This window comes from Pogoniulus pusillus, chromosome 18, assembly GCF_015220805.1.
Source record: "Pogoniulus pusillus isolate bPogPus1 chromosome 18, bPogPus1.pri, whole genome shotgun sequence".
NCBI classification, from domain to species: Eukaryota; Metazoa; Chordata; class Aves; order Piciformes; family Lybiidae; genus Pogoniulus; species Pogoniulus pusillus.
The window spans coordinates 4,787,501-4,812,167 of record NC_087281.1 but is presented as its reverse complement, the minus strand read 5'-3'; the positions used below and the strand labels follow the sequence as shown (position 1 = coordinate 4,812,167).

At 47.8% G+C, this 24,667-nt stretch overlaps 1 protein-coding gene across 4 annotated transcripts in view; it reads right to left on the bottom strand.

Annotated features, from left to right (window-relative positions):
- Positions 1 to 858: 858 nt before the first annotated feature.
- The window catches only part of GRM1 (glutamate metabotropic receptor 1), a 175,015-nt gene continuing 151,206 nt past the window's right edge, over positions 859 to 24,667 (bottom strand). Inside the window, exons 9-10 of one of the 4 annotated variants that reach the window (XM_064158269.1) lie at positions 16,786 to 16,870; positions 5,875 to 5,963 (exon numbers count right to left, since the gene is read on the bottom strand). In XM_064158269.1, coding sequence (XP_064014339.1) covers positions 16,810 to 16,870 — 61 coding nt within the window. In that variant the 3' untranslated portion in view covers positions 5,875 to 5,963; positions 16,786 to 16,809. Of the gene's footprint in view, positions 5,999 to 16,785; positions 16,871 to 24,667 lie in introns of all 4 variants that reach the window. The other 3 variants (XM_064158268.1, XM_064158266.1, XM_064158267.1) reach the window with 3 other exon arrangements.

The window sequence follows — 24,667 nt, the reverse complement described above, 5'->3', positions numbered from 1 at the left end:
GCTAGGTTTAGTGCCACGTGGCTCTGAAATCTCTCAGCAGCACCCCAGAAAAATGCATTTATATGCACATTTACAGAGCCTCAAGCTGAGGCATGCAGAACTTCAGGAGCAGCCAAAAAGCCATGGTGTGTGTGAGTTGCAGAGCAGAAGTCAAGAGCCCCAGGACTTTGCTCTGCACAGGAGCAGTAAAGAGGAGGCACTAGATGTCTAGGATGGAGCAATGGCTAATAGTTGAGTTTCCCTGAAGAGTTGGTCTCTTCTGCCAGGCAAGCAGCAACAGAAGGCGGCGACACAGTCTCAAGCTGTGGTGGGGGAGGTCTAGGCTGGATGTTAGGAGGAAGTTCTTGCCAGAAAGAGTGATTGGCATTGGAATGGGCTGCCCAGGGAGGTGGTGGAGTCACTGTCCCTGGAGGTGTTGAAGCAAAGCATGGCTGAGGCACTTAGTGCCATGGTCTGGTTGATTGGTTAGGGCTGGGTGCTAGGTTGGGCTGGATGATCTTGGAGGTCTCTTCCAACCTGGCTCATTCTATGATTCTATGATCCAAACATGTGGAATACCCCACAAGGGGTTGGTGTTCTTCTGGACCAAATTTTCTCTGCCATTTCCATTTCATTGTCTTCTACAGGTTCAGTCCAAGTGCACACCTGATGGTGCTACTGATTTTTATTAGGAAGCCAGAAAAAAAGAGAATAATCTTCCAACCTTCCTCCACCTCAGTTACATTGCCACAATCCAATCCAATCCATACCTACCTTGACCTGAGTGCATCTCCCACTGAAAAAACCTGGAACAATTCATTACTACACACAGCTGTTTTTTTCCTTACTTAGGGAGTAAAAAGATTAACCATCTTGGCATTCTATTTTTAAATAATAAATAGAAAATATTTATTTTACAGCATTTTCAAGATCATTTTGACAAAGAAAAGGCAGTTTTCATCAAGCATTTGACAGGCCAAAAGAAAGAACTTCTACAGGAAGCCTCACAGCTCATACATCTACATACACAAGGTGAGTTTTTGCTCTTTAGATATAGTTCTGTATGTGCATGTTTCCAGTTTTAGCAATTGCAAACTAAAAGCTAAGATACTGAATGTCAAGGAAACTACTCATGATATAAGTACATTGCAATAATAAAATCAGTGCTTAATATGTTCAAACCAGGCAGATATGAAAACAGCAGCAACTTGCCACATTGTTATCTCACTATTTTTTCTAAGGAGCAGGTCTCATCAATTGCCTCAGAGTTGCAGAATGTTGGTGTAATAGAAGAACCTTATACAGGCATTCAAAGTTAAATCCTACATCCATCCTTCTTCCTTCTCTCCACTTTCATGTTAGAGTGAAGCTTTCATAGAGTCATAGAATCAACCAGGTTGGAAGAGACCTCCAAGATCATCCAGTCCAACCTAGCACCCAGCCCTAGCCAGTCAGCTAGACCATGGCACTAAGTGCCTCATCCAGGCTTTTCATGAGCACCTCCAGGGACAGTGCCTCTTATCTCTGTGTTAGGATGTATACATGGCTGGTAGAGGGAAGTGACTTTGGTCAGCTACCAAGAAATTACAGTCAGTCATTCTGGGACACTGAACATTACTAGGCCTGAAGTAACTTTTAGTTCAGTGGAAATCAGTTTTAAATAGGGAAGTAGAATTCAGTCTTATGTTCAACAGAGCTTTTGGGTATGAAGGGAAGTTGTAGCCAGGTGAGGTTGGTCTCTTCTGCCAGGCAAGCAGCAAGAGAAAAAGGGGACACAGTCTCAAGTTGTGCCAGGGGAGGTCTAGGCTGGATGTTAGGAGGAAGTTGTTGGCAGAGAGAGTGATTGGCATTGGAATGGGCTGCCCAGGGAGGTGGTGGAGTTGCTATTCCTGGGGATGTTGAAGCAATGCCTGGATGAGGAACTTAGTGCCATGGACTGGTTGACTGGCTAGGACTGGGGGATAGGTTGGATTAGATGAGCTTGGAGGTCTCTTCCAGCCTGGTTAATTCTATGATTCTATGGTCTATGTGAGCCTGCTGTTCTTTTTTTTCCCACCCTTTTCAATCCATCTCAATTACCAACTTCCTGTGACTAGCTTTGGGCTACTGACAAGGTGTGTTTGGTTTGGAAATAACACAGCAAATCTTATACTAAGATTAGAAGCTCGAATTTGTTGCTAGTGAGGTGATCAGCAAAGAAAACTGGCATTATCCTCATTGCTTTAATGCATAATCAACATGAGAAAAAGCAAAGCAGAACAAAAAAACCACCATCATCAACATCCCTCCCCAAAAAAAGCCAACCAAACAACCAGACAAAAGCAGACAACAATCAACCAAGTGACCCTCAGGTTTCCTAGGTTCATTACAGAGACATCAATCTACTGGACAAAGACAGAACTGTGTCTTTGGGCAAAGGCATTTCGTGCTTTCCACATCAAGACAATGACAGCAACTGGCCACTGGTCATGTCAAAAGGAGCAAAGGGTTTGAACAAGGAGGCTGGTTATGAGCACCAGACAAACCTTTCAGTAGCACTGCTAAATAAGGAGAATGAAACAATGACGTTTGGATCTTTAGAGATCCAGTTCTGCATCCAGTTCTGGAGTCCCTATTATCAGAGAGATGTGGAGATGCTGGAGGATGTCCAGAGAAGGGCCAGGAGGATGCTCAGAGGGCTGGAGCAGCTCTGCTGTGAGGACAGACTGAAAGAGTTGGGGCTGTGCAGTCTGGAGCAGAGGAGGCTCCCAGGTGACCTTCTTGTGGCCTTCCAGGATCTGAAGGGGGCTCCAAAAAAGCTGGGGAGGGAGTTTTTAGGCTGTCAGGGAGTGACAGGACTAGGGGGAATGGAGCAAAGCTGGAGGTGGGGAGAGTCAGCCTGGATGTGAGGAGGAAGTTGTTGAGCATGAGAGTGGTGAGAGGCTGGACTGGGTTGCCCAGGGAGGTGGTTGAGGCCCCATGGCTGGAGGTGTTTAAGGCCAGGCTGGCTGAGGCTGTGGGCAGCCTGCTCTAGGGGAGGGTGTCCCTGCCCATGGCAGGGGGTTGGACCTAGATGATCCTTGTGGTCCCTTCCAACCCTGACTGACTCTGTGATTCTATGATTCTATGAATTGATGACTGGCAGCAGGGTTTCTTGAAATTCAAGTCAAAAGAAGGAAGAGTGGAAATAGACTGAATTCAGAAAGAACTCTGATAGAATATTCACCAGAAGCGTGGTTAAACCCAGGTTTGGGAACTATATTAACATGAAGGGATTCCTTTCAAACGTCTTTGGAAGTGAAGTGCAGAGCTGTGGGACAGACACTCAGCTAAACTCAACAGCACAGAAACAATTCGTAGCAGCTAAAAATCCTGTCCTCTATATGTCTACTATGCATACTTGTAAATAGGGTAATAGGAAGTATAATTAAGTTCAGACCACAGCCATTAGATCTGGACTTTGAAACACAGCAGTCATTAGGGAGCCTTGGATTACGCCCATCTCTAGGGAACACTTGAAGGACAGAGGAGGAGGAGGAGGAGGAATGAACCACACAACGAGAGCTGGTGCCTAAGGTAAAATACCTAGAAGTGGTGCCTAAGATAAAATAATATATATTAAATAGAACTGAAAACAATGGACAGAACACCATTAAGAGATGAAAAGAAGAACCACTTATAACAAACCCTGTGAATGGATGCACACATTAAGCACTGATGAAATTTCCTGCCTGGGCATGATTTTATTTTAAATTATATGAAGCAACAAAATAGTTTCATTACTTTTCCCTGTCTCACCTTTCTAGTGGCACAGACATCATTCCTAAACCATGCTTTTTTTTTTTCTCTTTTGTTAACCACACTTGCTGCAAACATGTAAAACAACAAGTTTTTGATGCACTGGTTATTAATTCCATATGTCTACTTCATAAACTACTTGCAAAACAAAGCGCCCTGTTGTAAGGGCAGCAACCATCTCATCTTGTATATGAAAACCCAAAAGATGTGGCAGCACAGCGTACAAACCTCCAAAGAGCTACTGAATGTTGGTAACGATGCAATAGAAAACGTGACTGGAACGTAAAAATATTCATAGTATAGAGGACAACCTCCCAGGGGTAGTAATTGGACGTTGCACTTCACTCATACCTTACGCACGCATACAGAAACACAGACGCACGCTCGCGCTCTCGCCTCTAGAGCGAGTCTGCCACCGCCGGTACGGAACTGCCCTTCTTCAGAGTGATAGTTGTTGCTCTAAGTGTACAGCTGTTTCCCAGTGGATCTGAGTCTCGAGTAGCTCGAAGGGGTGATGTCGTCACACGGCAAAGGTGTCGCGCTGTGAGAAGGTAGCCAATAGATACAGTTCTGCTACAGGCAATGTCGTGTAACGGTTCAGCCGCGTGGCTTGCAATCTTATACCAAAAGGCAGTTTCCTAAGCCTTGACCACATTACAACAGCAAGGGCTTTATTCAGAAACCTCTCCAGTTTAAACTTGATCACGTTTCTTGCTCTTTGTTCACAATAAGTGTTTAAACCCCCCCCCCCAGATCCCCACAGAAGCAGCCTAGTATGAAGACAAACTGTTCCGACAGAAGTCAGTAAGAGCCATACACTTTCACATCCTCTCAGCTCATCTCCCCAAAAACACATATGTGGCTGTGCCACCTTTAGACAGCAGGAAAAGAAGTCGTTTCTGCATCTATGTCTCACATAGGAGTAGCTTCCTTCCTCCTCACACCACACCGTAGCCTTCCACCTGCTGGATGTGTTGCTTCCACCGCGGACAGACCGCAGCTATGAGCTGTGATAATGACTTCTCCAGGTCAGGCTTCCCAGAGTTCTTTTCAAGCATTGCCAAGAGAGGGTGTAGCTATGTGTGGTTTCTTTGTGGTTTTTCTGTGTTATTAAGGGTTTGTTGTTTTTTTTTTGGCTAAAGAAGTTGTCTCTCAGGTTTGTGCTTTGTTATGGTTTCCTATTACTTTTTCTCAAAGTACAGTGGTTTTTTGTTTTTAACAGCTAGAGAATTTTGAGCCCTCAGAATGGATTTTTTTGTTTGTTTTTCTTCCATTTATTTAAGTGCAAGACGAAGCTTTTGCCCTGTCATATGTGGCTTTGTTCTCTGCTCTTTCTCTCTCTCCCCAGCCCTTGGAGACTTTTCTCCCCAGGGCCTCCCCGCAGGTAGCTGCACAAGTCCTTGTCTTTTTCAGTGTCTACAGGGTGGATGAGCTTTGCTTATAATCCCTCAGGATGACAGAGGCATAGGTCACATCTGGGGGGGTGCAGAGCACCGACTCCGAGACGGGCGAGCTAGGCACAGAGCTGCCCGAAGCCACTGAGTCCCGGAAAGGGGACGGCGGCGTCAGCGCTGGAGAGTCTTCCAAAGTCAGTTTACTGGTTGCTGCCTCCTCCTCCTCCTCCTCTGGGTTCTTCTCATAGACATATCCCTGAATGAGCTTCAGCTTCTCGCTCTCCACTTCCTCGGCCAGGGGAGACAGGGGGTCCTCGCTGAAGGCGGCCACCTGCAGAGGTGTCAGAGGCAGCTGCTGCGGAGCGGGAGGCTGCAGACCGTTCCCCGAGCCGGGCGCAGGGAGGATGGCATTTAAGTCGGGTATGCCAGTGGCAATCTTGTTGACCACTCCTTGCAGCTGGTCCATGAGAGACTGTGGCTGCAGGGGCAGGGTCTTGGAGGGCTGCTCAGGCAAGAAGAGTTGGGTCTCCTCCACTGTGGCCTGCAGTGGGGGGGTCGACATCACCTTCCTGTGCACCACCATGGAGGGGCTGCTGGACTGGTTGAGGTGAATGGGCTCTCTATCTTCCTCCTCCTCCGTGTTGCACAGATTCTTGCTGCTGATGTCAGTAAAAGTCAGGCTCTTGCTTTGGCTGTGTTGGCTTTTAGTGAGGGGTTTGATCACCGCTGTCTGATTGCACCCTGTCTCCTGGTTCTTCACATGCACTGAGAGTCTGTGCCATGTGTGTTCCCCTTTGGGAGTTTCTCTTCCACCTGGTTCAGACCATGACACAGACTTTCCATTAGAACTATGAATAAAATAAAGATGGGTTTATTTGCATTTACATTACACAGACACAGGCAGTATAACAAACAAGCCTACAAAAATACAGTTGCTTTGCCTCATTAATAACCTCCCCCTTCCAGTTCATGTCCTCCCAGAAGTACTACAGAAGGAAAGAACAGTGTATTTTAACAGCAGCAATTGCTGTGATTTTGGTCCAAAGGCAATTGCTCTCTGCTGCTTTCCCACCCTACAGCCAGCCTGGAAACCCGAGCCTGTAGGAAGGGCTCTAGGAGGGCTGGCAGTCTTTCTGGGACTCATTTATCTAAGTTTGCTCTCCCCACCTTGCAGGAGGGAAGGAAAAATAAAGAGGGGAAAGTCACAGGGAGAGCTTTAGTCAAGCCTGATTTACAGCTGTTTGGAAATCATGTTTTCCAATTCTTGGACAGAAAACAAGCCACAACCTTGGCCCTTGGCACAGAGAGGAATTGTTACTGACCCCTCCTTTCCCTTCTATTCCCTGGCCCCTCTTTGCACTTAAGAATGCATTAGCTACTACAGAAATTAAGGACTCCCAGGGCCTCCATCAGGCAGGAGGCAAACACATTTCTTTCTGAGTGACTATTAGTTACCAACCAGGATAAAATGCTGTGGTTGAAAACAGTTGTGTGGGTGGAAGAACAAGCAGCTACATGATCATGGCAAGTGAAACCCTCTGACCTGTGGGCTGGATCTCATCAAAACTCTGGGCTGTTTGGCTGAGCGAGGACCTGAGGGTCAAGTCCATCCCTGAGGAACTGCAGGGTTTTTGCCCTCCCTTGTACCTTTGCAGAGAGCAGCACTCAGAGTGATAACTCATTAGCAGCTGGTGGGACAGCGAGCTGAGCTGTGCTGAAGGGGACCAAGCAGTTGTTTAATTACAGGTCAGGCAGTAAGGATCATTTAACAACTCATACATATCACCTGCTTGCAAACCAGAGGCGGAAAGACTTTCTGAGATAATTTAGTAGAAGCAGCCTTCTCTCAGGGTTTCATCCCTCAAGGGATAGGAGTAAACAAAGCACTACTTTTCAGAACCTGAGATTGCAGCATGGGTGGGAAACAACCTGAGTGGGAGGTTGGAGCAGCAGCATTGCCTCCTACTACTGTGCACGGCAGCTGAGATCTCTTCCCTTACATACAGCCTCCAACATGGTTGTCAGCACTTTGCTTTTCCTTGCTGGAATTCCTGTGCTTCTACTTTGCAATTTCATTTGGGAAAGGAAGGAAGGAAGGAAGGAAGGAAGGAAGGAAGGAAGGAAGGAAGGAAGGAAGGAAGGAAGGAAGGAAGGAAGGAAGGAAGGAAGGAAGGAAGGAAGGAAGGAAGGAAGGAAGGAAGGAAGGAAGGAAGGAAGGAAGGAAGGAAGGAAGGAAGGAAGGAAGGAAGGAAGGAAGGAAGGAAGGAAAAGGAAGAAAGAAAGGAAGAAAGAAAGAAAGAAGAAAAGAAAGAAAGAAAGAGAGGAAGTAAAGAGAGAAAGAAAGACTTTTTCAGCTGGAAAAAAATATAGAACATGGATAATGTTTGCAGAAAAGAAATGTGCAAAATAATGTGGCACTTTTCTGCTGAGAAGTAAATATTCCTGGGGGGGGCAAAAATGAAATTGAGATGGATCCAAGATGGGAAGTCCATCTCCTGCTCTAAATTCCCAAGTGCTGGACCCATGACTCACCACCTCTGTGAGAACTGGCTCACAAGAAAGGGCCAATCTAAAAAATTCCTAACTCCCCAAAGCATGTAGTTCATAGAATCAGAATCAGTCAGGGTTGGAAGGGACCACAAGGATCAGCCAGTTCCATCCCCCCTGCCATGGGCAGGGACACCCTGCCCTAGAGCAGGCTGCCCACAGCCTCAGCCAGCCTGGCCTTAAACACCTCCCTGCGCGAGGGGCCTCAACTACCTCCCTGGGCAACCCAGTCCAGCCTCTCACCACTCTCATGCTGAACAGCTTCATCCTCATGGCCAGTCTGAATCTCCCCACCTCCATCTTTGCTCCATTCCCACTAGTCCTGTCACTCCCTGAGAGCCTTCCCAGCTTTTTGTAGGCCTCCTTCAGGCCACAAGAAGGTCACCTGGGAGCCTCCTCTTCTCCAGACTGCACAGCCCCAACTCTTTCAGTCTGTCCCCATAGGAGAGGTGCTGCAGCCCTCTGAGCATCCTTGTGGCCCTCGTAGCTGGTAGGACCTGGAGCTGTTTCTACTTAGGGCTTTAACCCAGAGCAAAAAGAAAACTCAAGTTCCCCAGAAGGAAACCTCTCTCTTATAATGTTCAATAAGGAGATAAGACTGAAAGCTTAGAAGCACTCCTGATTTAATCAATATTAGCTGGCATTTTTTTCTAAGTTCTATAGAGATCAGCAAATGAAAGCAATTGTTGGGTGTGAAAGAGTTTCAAAGTAATAGTTTAGCCTCCCAAGATTTTAACATACCAATATCTACAAGCATCACCTATTTTGTCTGCTTTAACTTCAAAACAGGTCTCCTCTTGTAGAAAGAATAAGTAAGTGCTTTCATACTGTATTGTGCTGGTGCTATAGCTTGAAAATAATGCAAAGGGCTCTTCTGAAAAAGCCTTGATGATTATCTGCTCTCTCTTATGCTAAGTCCACTTCTGCATCATTTAGCTCTTCATATCTAGCTTTGGTGTGTCATCACACTTCTGAATTCCTCTTCACACCATCTGTTTAGTCTCTGTCTCATTTTCTTCCCAAGATTTTGTATTTTACATCAAAGGCAAGCGCTGCTATTTTAAGGCACTCACTACCTCTGTCTTCAGATCTTCATCCTATTCAGACTTCTGGAGCGTTCTCCATAATGTACTTAATGAGCTCCAGTCACCAGCAGTATGTAAATCAAGCTGTGCAGTGACTGCCCTACCCAAAGGTGACCCAACCGCTTCATCAGGCTTTGGCTGTTGCTCACCTACTTGACAGGGAAAGCTGGTGCTGCCAAAGTGCTTGCCTCCACCTCTCACACCTTACTCAGGTGGCCTTGTGGCAAACAGCTTTAGAGCTGCAATGCTTCTCCTTGGGGTCAATCTTAGAATTTCTGCTGTCCTACTCAGTCTCTTGCTCCAGCTCTTTCCCTCAGCCTGCTCTCCTTGCTGCACCCATAAGCAGAATCTGAGACTCTCATAGAAATAGCTGGGCTCTGTCTTGATGGACAGCTGGTATGGAGTCACACCAAGACTGACACAGTCAAGCAGCATTAACAGCTAACATGCAAGCAAAATGCTTGTTATCCTGGAAGAAAGAGCAGCCTTGTTGAATGGCATTAACTGACATTTAGGGGACAAGAGGAGAGAGAGATGCACCGAGTCTCAATCAGACAGAGATCAACTCGCTTGTGCAAAGCAGCGGTGACAATCCTGACTGTGTGCTGGATAATATGGTCACAACCTGCTGACTGCCACCTTCTCCTTTGAAGGATGTAGTCATAAAAGAAGGTGAGGATCAAAATAATCTGCCTGCTGTAATGGGAGAAGGAATGATTTTTCTCACAGAAGCAGGAGAGGGCACCCAAGCAGATCACAGTTGGGTGGGTAACTGGGAGCACGATGTTCAGTTGCACATTGATGGAGTGGGGGGTGGGGGCTAACTGGTGCTTCCTTTCCTTTGTTGTCAGACTTAGAATTGCCCAAACCTACCTCCTTGTAGTCACTACAGGAACTAAAATGCCACAAACATTAGGACTTATTGTGACATCCTAGTGGTCCCCTCTGTGAAAATAAAATCTTAGGATGGAACATTAAAGACAACATGAGAAGGGCTTATAGAGTCAGTCAGGGTTGGAAGGGACCACAAGGATCATCCACTTCCAACCTCCCTGCCATGCCCAGGGACACCCTACCCTAGAGCAGCCTGGCCACAGCCTCAGCCAGCCTGGCCTTGAACACCTCCAGCCATGGGGTCTCAACCACCTCCCTGGGCAACCCAGTCCAGGCTCTCACCACTCTCATGCTCAACAACTTCCTCCTCATGGCCAGTCTGAATCTCCTCACCTCCAGCTTTGCTCCACTCCCCCTAGCCTGTCACTCCCTGAGAGCCTGAAAAATCCCTGCCCAGCTTTTTTGTAGGCCCCTTCAGATACTTTTTCAGCTTTTCTCTAGGCTCTCTTCAGATACTGAAAGGCCACAGGAAGGTGAATATCCCAGCAACAGCAGCATCGCTTTGGGTCTGCTGAGACTTGCTGGGGAGATGGGAAGTTATTCTGCCAAGGGACTGAGAAGCAGGTACATGACTGATGTATTCCTGTGTCTCAACAATCAAATGCCAGACTGCAGTCACTAATGGCTTTGGGAGGCAGCTCAGTCTCATCCATGGGTGTGCTCTCTTGCAGCGCCCAAGAGTTGGGGCTAGGCAGCATGCAGCTGCTGAGGGCTGGCACCAAGGAGATGCTGCTTGGAGCTTATCAACTTTTATCAGCAAAAATTAGGTCCAAAACCTGAACTATCTTATCAGATAAGGTCAGGGTCAGGTACTGTCCTGTTGACAAGTGGTGTTCCAGCCTTCACAGAGTGGGCTACACTTACTGGCTACCTTACAAGTGTGCTCCAGAAAGCAGCACACATGGGATGTAAGTGCATCCCTGTGCACTTACACAGAGATGGCCAGCCTTTGGAGACAGTGGGGGAGCAGAGCAAAGGACTGGCCCCAGCCAAAAGCTGTGCAGTGAACAAAATCAGCCCAAAGAGCAACTGCTGGTAGATGGCTTCCTAGGAAAGCCAGCACAGGAACTTCTGCCTTGCCCACAGAAATGCCCTTAGCCATACACAGGCTTTCTCCAGCCCTGCAGTCACATAAGATGCAGCAGTGAGTATGAGCAAAGTTGTGTCCCACTGTGGACTCACTGTGCCCAGTACACAAGGCACTTAGTGCCATGGTCTAGTTGATTGGACAGGGCTGGGTGCTAGGTTGGACTGGATGATGTTGGAGGTCTCTTCCAACCTGGTTGATTCTATGACTCTCTGAAAATGTAAGGTTAACAGCTGAACTGCAGCACATTGCAGGTGCCTTGTCAGCATCCCCAAGGTCTCTCCCATTACTGCCTCCCTTTCAGTAAGGCTGCAGGGGCATAAAGTTTGATAAAGGAAGTGAACTGATTTAACCCAGGGTGGTGGTATCAACCTGTGCTACCCTGGACCCTCCTCTCAGAGCTGCAGCAGTCAGGCCTGCCACTCAGCAGCAGAGCAAGCCACGCTGGCTAGCATGCTCCTTTCTACAAGCCTAATTTGGGGAGCATTGCTTCTATGGACTCACCCTTCTTGCTAAGCTGAGTCTAACTTCTCTGGGGCTCACCTAAGAGCTGTCACTGAGCAGAGTCTGTATATAGTGTATGCTCATGTCTTTTGCCTGACATTATCACTTTAAATGAACAAATATATTCACAAACCAACTTGCCTTAGTCCACTTAGACTGTAATCTCTCTCTCGGTGATAAGAGGACCTAATAAGAGTTCTCACAGCCTGACTCCAGTGCTCTCTGTGGTGCTCTGTAATTAGAGCAAAGTTTAACCTCCCACTTAGATTTCCAGAAATTTAAATTACTCAACTAACTTTTCCTTGTCACTCCCCTCCCTTATTTTTAGGACTAATTTGCTTTAGGCATGGGTCATGATGTTCTAGATAAATGAGAGAGCTGCTTTAAATGCATGATGGAAAATGCAACACAAAATGCAGGAGCTCATAATGCTGTCAGGAGCAAAACTTCATGACACTTTAAGTTGTTATCAGTGAGCAGAAGCCCAGAGCTGCTTTTCCAACCTTCTATCTTGCCACTGGCCTATGTGAAGTGGATCTAGTCTACTCATGTCCTTCATGAGTATGTGAAGTGGATCTAGTCTACTCATGTCCTTCATGAGTATGTGAAGTGGAGCTAGTCTACTCATGTTCTTCTTGAGTATGTGAAGTGGATCTAGTCTACTCATGTCCTTCATGAGTATGTGAAGTGGATCTAGTCTACTCATGTCCTTCATGAGTATGTGAAGTGGAGCTAGTCTACTCATGTTCTTCTTGAGTATGTGAAGTGGATCTAGTCTACTCATGTCCTTCATGAGTATGTGAAGTGGAGCTAGTCTACTCATGTTCTTCTTGAGTATGTGAAGTGGATCTAGTCTACTCATGTCCTTCATGAGTATGTGAAGTGGATCTAGTCTACTCATGTCCTTCATGAGTATGTGAAGTGGAGCTAGTCTACTCATGTTCTTCTTGAGTATGTGAAGTGGATCTAGTCTACTCATGTCCTTCATGAGTATGTGAAGTGGATCTAGTCTACTCATGTCCTTCATGAGTATGTGAAGAGGATCTAGTCTACTCATGTCCTTCATGAGTATGTGAAGTGGATCTAGTCTACTCATGTTCTTCATGCTTGCTAATTTCCTTCCCCAGACTTGAGGTCAGACCCTCAGAGCTGGATCAAAGGTTGTCCCCTGACATGCCCTGATCATTCAGACAGGGCAAAGTAGGCCATGGACTTCATGTTTGTGCTACTGTGGAAGCAAGTTGCTGCTAGGCTCATACCTCCTGTTAGAAGCAGGGAATTATTTCCACATTTAACAGCTCAGATATAGCCACTTTGGAACTTAACAACTGCACATATGTACATAGGCTCTTTTGCACAACTGTAAATTCAGAGGGGTGAGGGAAATGCTCAGTGCAACACTTCAGCATGACTTAAGTGTGTATCACAGATCTGACACAGCTCAGCAAAGGCCTGAGAATATTACACTGACAATGTGTATAAAGGGCTGACTAATTAAGTATTTTGGAAGAAAAAAAACCCAAATAGCTCTTAATATGTTGCTTGGAAAAGAAAAATCTACTTATTCTAATACAGAATAAAAAGCTCAGGATAATAAACACTCTGCCCCAAACAGCAACAAATCCTTCCAGTGTTCAAGAAACAGAGATCCAAACCCTGCAAATCAAAATGAAATTACCAAATCCTCTTACTGATCAATGCTTTCTAATTTATTCTGTGCTTATCAATAACTAATGCCCAACAAAAATCCAAAGTGAATGCATCCTACTGGACCACCTCTGTAATTTCTTTTAAAAGATTTTAAAGTTGGTGCTTAGTGTAAACCACCACAGATCCTCTGATAGCAATGGAGAAGCACAGTTGTGTTATCTGAAGATGTGTCTCACACTGCACACTTGGGTAAGTGTGTATGGACAGGCTGGATGGGTGGGCAGAGGCCAATGGGATGACATTGAACAAGGCCAAGTGCAGGGTTCTGCACTTTGGACACAGCAACCCCAAGCAGCACTACAGGCTGGGGACAGAGTGGCTGGAGAGCAGCCAGGTGGAGAGGAACCTGGGGGTGCTGGTAGAGAGTAGCTGAAGATGAGGCAGCAGTGTGTGTCCAAGAGAGCCAATGGCATCCTGGCCTGCATCAGGAACAGTGTGGCCAGCAGGACAAGGGAGGTTATTCTGCCCCTGTACTCAGCACTGGTCAGGGCACACCTTGAGTACTGTGTCCAGTTCTGGGCTCCTCAATTCAAGAAGGATGTTGAGGTGCTGGAAGGTGTCCAGAGAAGGGCAACAAAGCTGGTGAGGGGCCTGGAGCACAGCCCTGTGAGGAGAGGCTGAGGGAGCTGGGGGTGTGCAGCCTGCAGAAGAGGAGGCTCAGGGCAGACCTCATTGCTGTCTACAACTCCCTGAAGGGAGGCTGTAGCCAGGTGGAAGGTGGCCTCTTCTGCCAGGCAAGCAGCAACAGAACAAGAGGACACAGTCTCAAGTTGTGGCAGAAGAGGTCTAGGCTGGATGTGAGGAGGAAGTTGTTGGCAGAGAGAGTGATTGGCATTGGAATGGGCTGCTCAGGGAGGTGGTGCAGTCGCTGTTGCTGGAGTTGTTGAAGCAAAGCCTGGCTGAGGCACTTAGTGCCATGGTCTGGTTGACTGGCTAGGGCTGGGTGCTAGGTTGGGCTGGATGATCTTGGAGGTCTCTTCCAACCTGGTTGATTCTATGATTCTATGATTCTATGACAGTGCAGCCAGTGGCAATACCTAAACTGAAGCACAGCTAATAGAACCTGAAAACTGCAATGTTTTGAGTGCAAACTTCACCCTATTGCCACAGGAAGCTTAGTCACAGCACTCCTCGTTTGTGATATACAGATCTCCCTAACAGGCTGCAGTAGCTAAAGCTGCTGGTAAGGCATGTGGGTTTGCCGGGTGTGCCTGAAAGTTTCCATGGCAACGAATGTGCAGCTTCAGCTGACAAGAAGCCTGAAACTCAAAGCTGATGTTTCTGAGTTTAATATGACAATAACAGTTTGTGATTCTATACTTTCCTCCTCCTGCCTTCCTGACTATCTGCAGGGTCACACAGAGAACAGTGCTGATGCCAAATACAGCGAATATCAAAACACAAGAGTTTCAAGCCTTTGCAACTGATTGCTTCTAACTGGAGGGTCAGGGAAACCATAGCAGCTGTGGTGATTTCTAGCATGCTGTGTAGCAAAGCAGACCTTCTGCAGGGAAATCCAGACCTACAAACTGAGGTGGTGGCTGAGCCTCAGGCATGAGGCCAGGTGGTGGTGATGGGCATCTGGGGGATATGATGGACACTGCTGGATACCTACTGCTCAGCCTGTGCTATGTGGCCACAGGGAGGTCAGACAGTTGGTTGTCTATGGAAGATGTGTCCTGCCTCTGGCTGTAGTGCAACACTGCCAGGCCTCTGAAAGCATCAGCCCTAGCTGGAGAGAGAGGGGCAGGAGCAGGCAAAGAAGCCAAAATAACAAGCCTCATGCTCAGCAGGTCTGAAAAGCTCTTCTGCTTTTCAGATTTTTTCTTATCTGCCACCAGAGCAGTTGGAGTCACACCAGAGGTGTCTCTCAGGAGCTCATGTAGATGAGGATTTATACATATATGTATTTCCAGTGTTGCCATGCAAAAAGCAGGAGGTTCAGCCTTCCCAGCTCACAGCAGTTTTGCAGCTGCTGCCTATGCTTTTTGGAGATAATCTGTTGTTGTTCTGCTTGCCTTTGCCTCCCAATGGTGTGCCTGCACTGGACTCCCATTTTATCATCACTTTGTCCACCAGTTGGTGATCTCTGCCTTGGAAACGTGCAGCACTTGTTCCAGCTCAGAAAAGAAGGACATGTTGTTGCTCAACTGGAAGCTTATACTAAAATGTTTGTATTGCTCCTTCCATTGGATTTGTAAAGTTTGCCTTTCATAGAATCAGTCAGGGTTGGAAGGATCTTCCTGTTCCAACCTCCCTGCCATGGGCAGGGACACCTTGCCCTAGAGCAGGCTGCCCACAGCCTCATCCAGCCTGGCCTTAAACACCTCCAGCCATGGGGCCTCAACCACCTCCCAGGGCAACCCATTCCAGGCTCTCACCACTCTCATGATCAACAACTTCCTCCTCACCTCCAGTCTGACTCTCCCCACTTCCAGCTTTGCTCCATTCCTCCTAGCCCTGGCACTCTCTGACAGCCTAAAAAGTCCTTCCCCAGCTTTTTTGTAGCCCCCTTCAGATCCTGGAAGGCCACAAGAAGGTCACCTGGGAGCCTCCTCTTCTCCAGACTGCACAGCCCCAACTCTTTCAGTCTGTGCTCACAGCAGAGCTGCTGCAGCCCTCTGAGCATCCTCGTGGCCCTTCTCTGGACACGCTCCCAAAGTGAACCTTTCAGGGTGGCAGTTCTGGTTGTTGCACAGTCCCTGTAAAACCATCACTACTGCTCCCAACATATGATGCATTGTTAAGTGTTTCTTCTGAACTGCAAATCAGAAGGGGCAGATTTGATCGAAGTAGCATCCCGGCTACCTGTCCACAGATGGCACAGATTGTCAGAGGCACATACAGAGCTATGCTGCTTTGCTACTGGTTAATGTAGCCAGCAACATCTCTGGCTGGAGAGAGACAGCACTATTCAAACTGCTGTGTCAGTGATCACAGGCAGCTTTCCACCTAGCCATGTTCCCTGGGGTGGAGAGCAGGACTGTTTGACACCTGCGGTTTGTCAGATGGAAAGGAGCATAAAAGCTGACGTGGGAGAAATGAGGCGAGGCCTTTCTTTTTCTGCCACAGCTAGCATGCTTTCTCACTGGGGTCGTGTTTGCTCAGAGAGGGCAGCATTTGCCCTTCTTGTTTCTGAAGGGCTGAGCTTTGCTATTGGCCACCAAGTGCAGAATCTGAAGAGCTTTCAGAAATCATCCAGGAAATATTGATCTGCTGTTTTTAAAGGCACTGGAGAGCAGCAACCCTACGTTGCTAGGTCAGATTCTGCTGGCTTTCTGCACATGTGCATCTCCATGATTTCCCTGTTCTGCTTATCCCACCAAACCAGTGTTCTCTGTGTTCCTTCTGCTGGCTCTGCAGCAGCAGTTGAGTACCAAGCACAAGGAGCAGGAGCCATGCACAGCACGTGTCTTGCCGTGAGACAGCCACTAGATTGCTGCTTAAAGCACACAGGAAAAAGTCACCTCCATGCAAAACTACAATAAAAAGAAGGTGTGGGGGGGAATTGTTTGCTGAATGGAAAAAGAAGATAAAATTAGTACAAAAAGGGGATGTGCTTGCAAAGTTGCAGGTATTTACAACTGAAATGGAAGGCTTTTAAAAGATAAAAAAGCCAAAGCTTCAAAAAATGCATTCAGTGTCCTCTTCATCACATCAAACAAGGCATTGTGCGAGACAGGGGGCAGAAGCAGACTTCCCATCTTTAATGGCATGCACCACATTTGTCCCAGCATCAGACATGAGAAACCAATGAGAAAGAGAAAGCAAGGGGTGAAAGCACTCTCGGTCATGCAGCTTCTCTTACGCATTCACTGCAGTGTGGGGGTTTTCAAAGCTGCACATGTGCCGACGGACACTGGCTGGTGGGCGAGAACTCTGGCTGCCTCTTCCTGAAGAGTGAAAAGAGAAAGACACCCAGTGAGTGGTTATACACATGTGCACACATGATGGCTTTACCACTCAGTAGGGTGCCTGGCCCTGACCTACATCTAAGGATCACTGGGGCTTTGCCCATCTTTTTTTTTCCTCTGGTCACCTCAAATTCCACACAGATCTCTCCATGGCTCCAGCGTGGTGCTGTTTAAATAGGTTCTTGCGGTGTTCATTCCCACATCCTTTGCTGAGCCCTGATGCACTTTGTATACCAGATGGTAAGGGCTGCTGTGCATCTAGCTGTTAGGAGGGACTTCTGCCCCTGGTATTCTCAACACAGGGTGAAATGATGAAAAAGGAGCATCTTCCTTTTGGCATCTTATTTATACAAGCATCACCAGAAGATTTTGCTGATGGGAGTTTTTAATGTGCATTCAGCTACTACTTTTCCCTGTGTCTTGTTCTTCCAGTACACTTTTCTAAAGGTTTCCTTTCTTTTGCCTTCTGATCTGCAGCTGAACAGGTGCTAGCTTTCATCCTGTGTGACTTCTCTACGTGTGATGCTTCTCTTTTCAAGGATATGTTGTCCTTATTGAGACAGACACAAAAATGAACGGTCGCCTAAGCAGCTCTCTCTGCAATGGTAGCTCCAAAAGTGATTGCAGGCTGCAGGTCGAGCCATGAATATAAGGAAATGTCCACCTCGTTTCTCTCCTCTTCCTTACCAGATCAAGTGAGCACAAACTTTCATTTGTCTTCCCCAGTCTCCATGAAAATAGATACACACACACACACGCACGTGCTTTAACAAAAAACCTCAGGTGTTTTGCACATGGAACGTGTCAATGAATTTCTGCAACCACAAAAAATGGGTCATTGTGCTGCAAATGAGATGCAAACAAAATTCCAGCATTTTCCCCCCATCAAACACTAACAATGCATGCTTGCCAGACTCCTCTTTATCTCAGAACAACATGTGGATGCTATGTGCACCTACTACACGCTCCGTAAAGCCGCTCATTAGCCAAACAAGCCATTCCTCTCTCCACATACTAAAGCACCAGGGCACAGCAGGATGTACACAGATGACATGCATACCCATTTTGGAGAGGTAGATGCCTTGAGATGACTTCTGAACTATTATGAATAAAACACAAATAAGACATACTGCTGAGCAATTGTGTAAGCCTCTTCACTTTGATGTCTCTAGAAAAGTGAAGTGCAACGAGGTCTCTAAGATTTAGAATCATAGAATCAGTCAGGGTTGGAAGGGACCACAAGGATCAGACAGTTCCAATCCCCCTGCCATGAGCAGGAACACCCTACCCAAGATGAGACTGCCCACAGCCTCAGCCAGCCTGGCCTTAAACACCTCCAGCCATGGGGCCTCAACCACCTCCCTGAGCAACCCAGTCCAGCCTCTCTCCACTCTCATGATGAACAACTTCTTCCTCACCTCCAGTCTGACTCTCCCCACCTCCAGCTTTGCTCCATTTCCCCTAATCCTGTCACTCCCTGACAGCCTCAAAAGTCCCTCCCCAGCGTTTTTTGAGCCCCCTTCAGATCCTGGAAGGCCACAAGAAGGTCACCTGGGAGCCTCCTCTGCTCCAGCCTGCACAGCTCCAACTCTTTCAGTCTGTCCTCACAGCAGAGCTGCTTCAGCCCTCTGAGCATCCTCATGGCCCTTCTCTGGACACACTCCAGCATCTCCACATCCCTCTGATAATAGGAGCTTGAGAACTGGGTGCAGTACTTCAGGTAGGGTCTCAGCAGAGTGGAGCAGAGGGGGAGAATCACCTCCTTACCCTGATGGCCATACTTCTCCTGCTGCAGCCCAGGCTCTGCTTGGCTTTTTGGGCTGCAAGTGCACACTGCTGGCTCCTGTTGAGCTTCTCATCCAGCAACAGCACCCTCAAATTCCTCTTCTCAGGGCTGCTCTCCAGCCACTCACTGCCCAGCCTGGATTTCTGCTTGGCATTGCCTCCACCCAGATGCAGGACCTTGCAGTTGGTCTTGTTGAACCTCATGAGCTTGGCTTGAGCCCACCTCTCCAGCCTGTCCAGGTCCCTCTGGCTGGCATCCCTGCCCTCCAGCCTGTCTGCTGCACCACACAGCTTGGTGTCATAATGTGGTGATTAAAAGGCAATCATGATTAGAAATTTAGCTACTGTAGTATCTCCTACATCCTATTAAAGCTTCAGAGATTATTAAGCTTCTGCTTAAACAGGATGTTCACTGTTTGGACAGACCTCCAGCCTCCTTCATCTACTGACAGAATAAGAGCTTTGTACTTTCTCTGCATGCTTTGTCGAAGTTTGCTCACAGGAGAGCACTGCACAAAGCAAGTAGCAACATGCAGTTAATTATCTGAGAGAAGAATTCAGTTCTAAGTGTGTTTCACATACGCTCAGTGCTGTAGGTACAACAGAGGGCACACAGCCACAGCCAGCCTTGATAAAGGACCCTGAAAATGATGGAAGATTTCAGAGCACTGCTTGGGACTGGAGTCTTCCTGAGTCAGTTATCTTCCCTCAGCTACTCCAACTTGCTGTTGCTTCTGGCCTATTTATTTGAATCCACACCCCTGCCCCCTTCCTTGTATTTCTTCTTATTCAGATATAGTCCCAGAGTTAATTCAGAGCATTTTGCTCTCCAAGCTTTGAGCAGCTGTAGGTCTTGTTAGGAAATGCTCCTGCGTGAAAGGAAGACAGAAGCCTGCATCCTCAGGCAGTCCAAAGCCTGCATCCTCAGGCAGTCCAAAACACTTCCTAACACGTTGGAGATGGAGCTGCAGTTGTGGTCTGCAAGCAAAATCAGACACAGATGTGACATGTGACACTCAAATGCCTCTCTGGGTTTGCATTCTATGGGAGGCTCTCATTAAAATGCTCCAACAAAGCAGTAGTCTGCAGCAGTTCAAGGTCGAGGGTGACTCCCTTATGATGATACTCAGCACACACACTACAAAAATCAGCTTTCAATCTGCAGGTTCATGCTTGAGTAGAATTTGAGTGTGTAGTGAAGTGTAGGCTTACAGAGGTCTGGGAAATGGAGTGCAAGTGTCCTACCCCTGTGAATTATTCTGCAGTTACTAAACAAATGCTTTTAAAGCATCACGTTGGAAATAGCCTTTCAGTCTTGCTTCGTTTCATCAGTAGTGTGTGCTACTGCAGGGCCTGGATTCAGAATCACTGCCCAGATCTCTGTACCTCTCTGTTTCATGCCTACCTTTAATCATGGTGCTTTCTCCCCTCTTCTTCCTCTCAGTCTTGCTGGCAGTGATGCCACTTACACATTTCTCTGGTTGCCAAAGACATGAGGTAGCTTGCCTCTCCTTACAGTATGAGGATTAAAGTGTAATTTGTGGGATGGTGTTTTTGAGGGTGATTCCTGCTGAGTGTTTGTATCCTGAGCCCAGAGGCAAGCTGCATCTTCTGTGCATTTCAACAAGGAGATGGCATACCATCACAAAAGCATCTAAACTGCTTTCTAACAAACCCCTGGGTGCAGAAACAGAATCTGGCAGAGGAAATAGTGTAGCAATACAGAAGGTTCCTGAAAAAAGTGGATTAATTGCTTTGCTTTCTGTTCTTTAAAGCACAAAAATACTTCTAGCCGGCCACTCAGAACAGGGTAGGAGACAGGCCTGTGGAGATCTGCAGTGAGGGACAGAAAAGATCAGAGAATCATGAAACAACCAGGCTGGAAGAGACCTCCAAGCTCAGCCAGTCCAACCTAGCACCCAGCCCTAGCCAATCAACCAGACCATGGCACTAAGTGCCTCAGCCAGTCTCTTCCTGAACACCTCCAGGGATGGGGACTCCATCACCTCCCTGGGCAGCCCATTCCAATGCCAATCACTCTCTCTGCCAACAACTTCCTCCTCACATCCAGCCTAGACCTCCCCTGGCACAACTTGAGACTCTGTCCCCTTGTTCTGTTGCTGGTTGCCTGGCAGAAGAGACCAACCCCACCTGGCTACAGCCTCCCTTCAGGTAGCTGCAGACAGCAATGAGCTCTGCCCTGAGCCTCCTCTTCTGCAGGCTGCACACCCCCAGCTCCCTCAGCCTCTCCTCACAGGGCTGTGCTCCAGGCCCCTCACCAGCTTCATCACTCTTCTCTGGACATGCTCCAATACCTCAACAAGTCAGATCTAAGGGAAGAGTCACTCTTGGCACCATTTTTGCCTCTTAAGTGTAAATGAATGATCCCATAAGGCAAACAGCTGTGTCAGGATTGTGGAACAGTATAAATTGCTATCTGTAATGTTTTAAATCTGGCCAGCTGTGAAAACAGAAACATTCACCTTCTGCTCTAGAATTGCTCTCTGCTCAGCCAGACTGCCCCAGCAGACACAAATTGAATGAATCTGTCTGGTGCCTGACATAACTGAAGTGCAGGACACTCTGTTACCTAGCTCCAAAAGCTCCAGTCAGAGACACTCCACACTAGGCAATGTCTGAGCTGTAAGAAAAGCTTTCCTATTCCCCACAGCCAAAAACACCCAGAAAAGCACAGCCCTAGATTTGATAACATCTGATTTGAAACAAGGGACCATCAATAACAGTAGGAGGAAAGCAAGGCAGAGGGGGGAATTCAAGCCAAGTCATGATGGCATCATGTGGGAACTCAGTGTCAGGTCTGAATACTCAGCACTGCACTCAGCATTCGTGAGGCCACATCTCCAGTACTGGGTCCAGATTTGGTCACCACAGCATAGGAGGGACACTGAGGTGCTGGAGCAGCTGCAGAGAAGGGCAATGAGGCTGGGGAGAGGTCTGGAGAGCATGACCTATGAGGGAGCTGGGGGTGTTTAGTCTGGGGAAGAGGAGGCTGAGAGGGGACCTTATTGCCCTCTACAGCTATCTAAAAGGAGGTTGTAGTGAGGCTGGAGCTGGTCTCTTCTCCCCAGTTACTAATGATGGGACAAGAGGAAATGGCCTCAAGTTGCATCAGGGGAGGTTTAGGTTGGCTGTTGGGAGGAAGTTCTTGCCTGAGCAGGTGGTCAGGCACTGGAACAGGCTGCCCAGGGAGGTGGTGGAGTCACCATCCCTGCAGGTGTTTGAAAGGAGAGTGGATGTGGTGCTTGAGGCGGTGGTCTGGTGATGAAGGCTGCTGGGATGAAGGTTGGAGTGGATGATGCTGGTGGTCCTTTCCAAGCACAGCGATTCATAGTGATTAGATGTTGTGCTGAGGGATTTGGGTGAGTCATGGACTTGTCAGTGTGAAACCAATGATTGGACTCGATGAGCTTGAAGGGCTTCTCCAATCTAAGAGATTCTGTGAATCATCCCCTAGTTTTTACGAGCTTAGGCATCACCCCTAGCTTTAACACACAAAAGGAGAAGCCTTGTGCCATGTGCCTTCTGGCACACTGCCATCACATCTGAGAGAGGTTCCTGCTCCAGCATCTTGACCGACTGCACTCAGCACTCTGAAGGGACAGCTCAGCAACACCAGCCTGCTTTTTACCTCCTCAGCCCTCTGACAGTCTGCAAGGTGACTGGGGAGGTAAGCACACTTCAAATGTAGAAGCAGATCAGTAAAGCACTCAACTAAACACTCGTCCCCAATCCCCTCGATTCTGTACATCTAGCATCTTCTTAGGCAAAAGCACATTCATCTCCTGATGTTTGGGTGCTTGAAAGGTGAAGTTTTATGTATGGCTGCCATGGCTGGATCAAAAGATAGCTACATAAAAAGAAGCAAGGCTGTGTCCTTTTCCCAAAGGAGGAGCAGTTGAATTTCCAGTGCTTCTTGCAAGAGCCCTGAGGATGTGATGGAAGAGACTTGAATCCTGTTTCATTAAGCCAAGAGATGAAGTTGGAGAGATGGAAAAGTGTTCAGAGCAAACCCATTTTAAAAACATGAGTCCTGAATTCCAGGCTAAGTGATAGCTGGAAATAATTGCTTGGAGATTTAATTACACTAATCAGTGTCTCAGTGGCAGGTTTTTGGAGAGAAAGGAATCGTTAAGAGCTTTGGAGCAAAGAGCACTGCAAGTAAGAAAGGGGTTTTAAGGTCATTCACCGTTGTCAGGCAGAGTGAGACACACAGATGCTTGTCACATAAGGAGGATTAAGAGCAGGAGGCATTTCTCAGCACACATTCTCTGTCAAGGTGTGAACATCTGCCGAAGGGGACAGAAGGGTCACGGTCACCAAGGACAACAGAGTCAGGCTGACCGGAGAGCCTCAGTGCTGAGCTGCACGGTGAAGACAGAGCTGAGGCTGCACTTCAAAGCACCTCAGGCCAGCCAGAGCCAGCTGTCTGCCCAGAGGAGCACTCTGCTCCCTCCTACTGCTGCATCTGCCCTTCCACCCAGCTCAACCCTTGGTGCAATTGCTCAATCAGCTGGCATGGAATGACAGCAACGACTCATTCTATCACAGCTATGCCAGAAAAAGAAAGGGGTAAGGAAAGAATCAATTCCTTGCTCCAGATCACAGTGTGGCTGTCCTAGCTCCTGTGTCTGCATAAGTGAAGGGACAGCATGGGGTAAAGGAAGAGTTTGGGTGTCATTTGTGGCTTAGGCCATCTTAGGGATTAGGATTTAGAGGCTATGATAGCCCAGAGCAGGCAAATCTCTTGACTGTCCAGGATGGTGGCAGGTCAGATTGCTGAGATAACTTTTATAACCCTAAGGAAGGGATCTGAGGCTTGTCATAGACAGGAGCTGAATATGAGCCAGCAGTGTGCCCAGATGGCCCAGAAAGCCAGTGGCATCCTGGCTTGCATTAAAAATGCTGCAGCCAGCAGGAGCAGGGAGGTGATTGTCCCCCTAGACTCAGCTTTGGTGAGGCCACACCTTGAGTGTTGTGTTCAGTTTTGGGTGTCACAATACAAGAGAGATGTGGAAATGTGGAGCGAGTCCAGAGGAGGGCAACAAAGCTGGGGAAGGGCCTGGAGAATAAATCTCATGAGGAATGACTAAGGGAGCTGGGGATGGTTAGTGTGAAACAGAGGCTGAGAGGAGACCTCGTTGCTGTCTCTGGCTACATGAAGGGACATTTTGGAGAGGCTGCTGCTGGGCTCTTCTCACAGATAATTTGAGACAGAACAAGGGGGAATGGCTCAAGGTGGCACTGAGGAGGTTTAGATGGGATATTAGGAAAAAGTTTTTCATGGAGAGAGTGGTCAGGGACTGGAATGAGCTGCCCAGGGAGGTGGTTGGGTCACCCACCCTGGATGTGTTTAAGGTTGGTTTGGATGTGGTGCTTAGGGCTGTGGTTTAAGGTGAATCTCGTAGAGTAGGGTTCTAGCTTGGACTTGGTGCTCCTGAGGGGCTTTGGCAGCCTGGACGTTTCTGTGTGTCTGTGATTAAGAAATCTTACATTTCAGAGGATAGGAAAAAGCAAAGAAGAAAGGACTGTCACTGACTGGGAGGCAGAGAGATGCCTGGGGCCACACTGGAGCCTGTGCTTCCTGGACACACGAGCTCCAACTGTGTGCTCATGTGAGCCTGTGCCACCCTCCCATCACAACCCCTCAGGAGCCCATGCTGCACACATGAGTTTCTAAGGACCTCTGTGCAGCTGCTGAATGGTTGCTGCTGCATGGTCACAGCATTAACCTGCCACCTTGGACATGAAAGTCAGTGGTAGCACAGGTTAGACCATGACTCTCAGCAGGGTTCATGCCACCCACCTGCTTAATCAGCTTCCTGGGCATTTTTTGCTGTCAGCTGTGCTGCTGTGGCTTGTGCTTTCAAGTGTAGCCCCTTGGCAGCCCTCATCAGTCTGCTCAAGGTAGATAATCCCTCCGTGGCAGCTTACACAAACTCAGAGTTGCTTTTTTGGTTTGGTTGCTTGTCT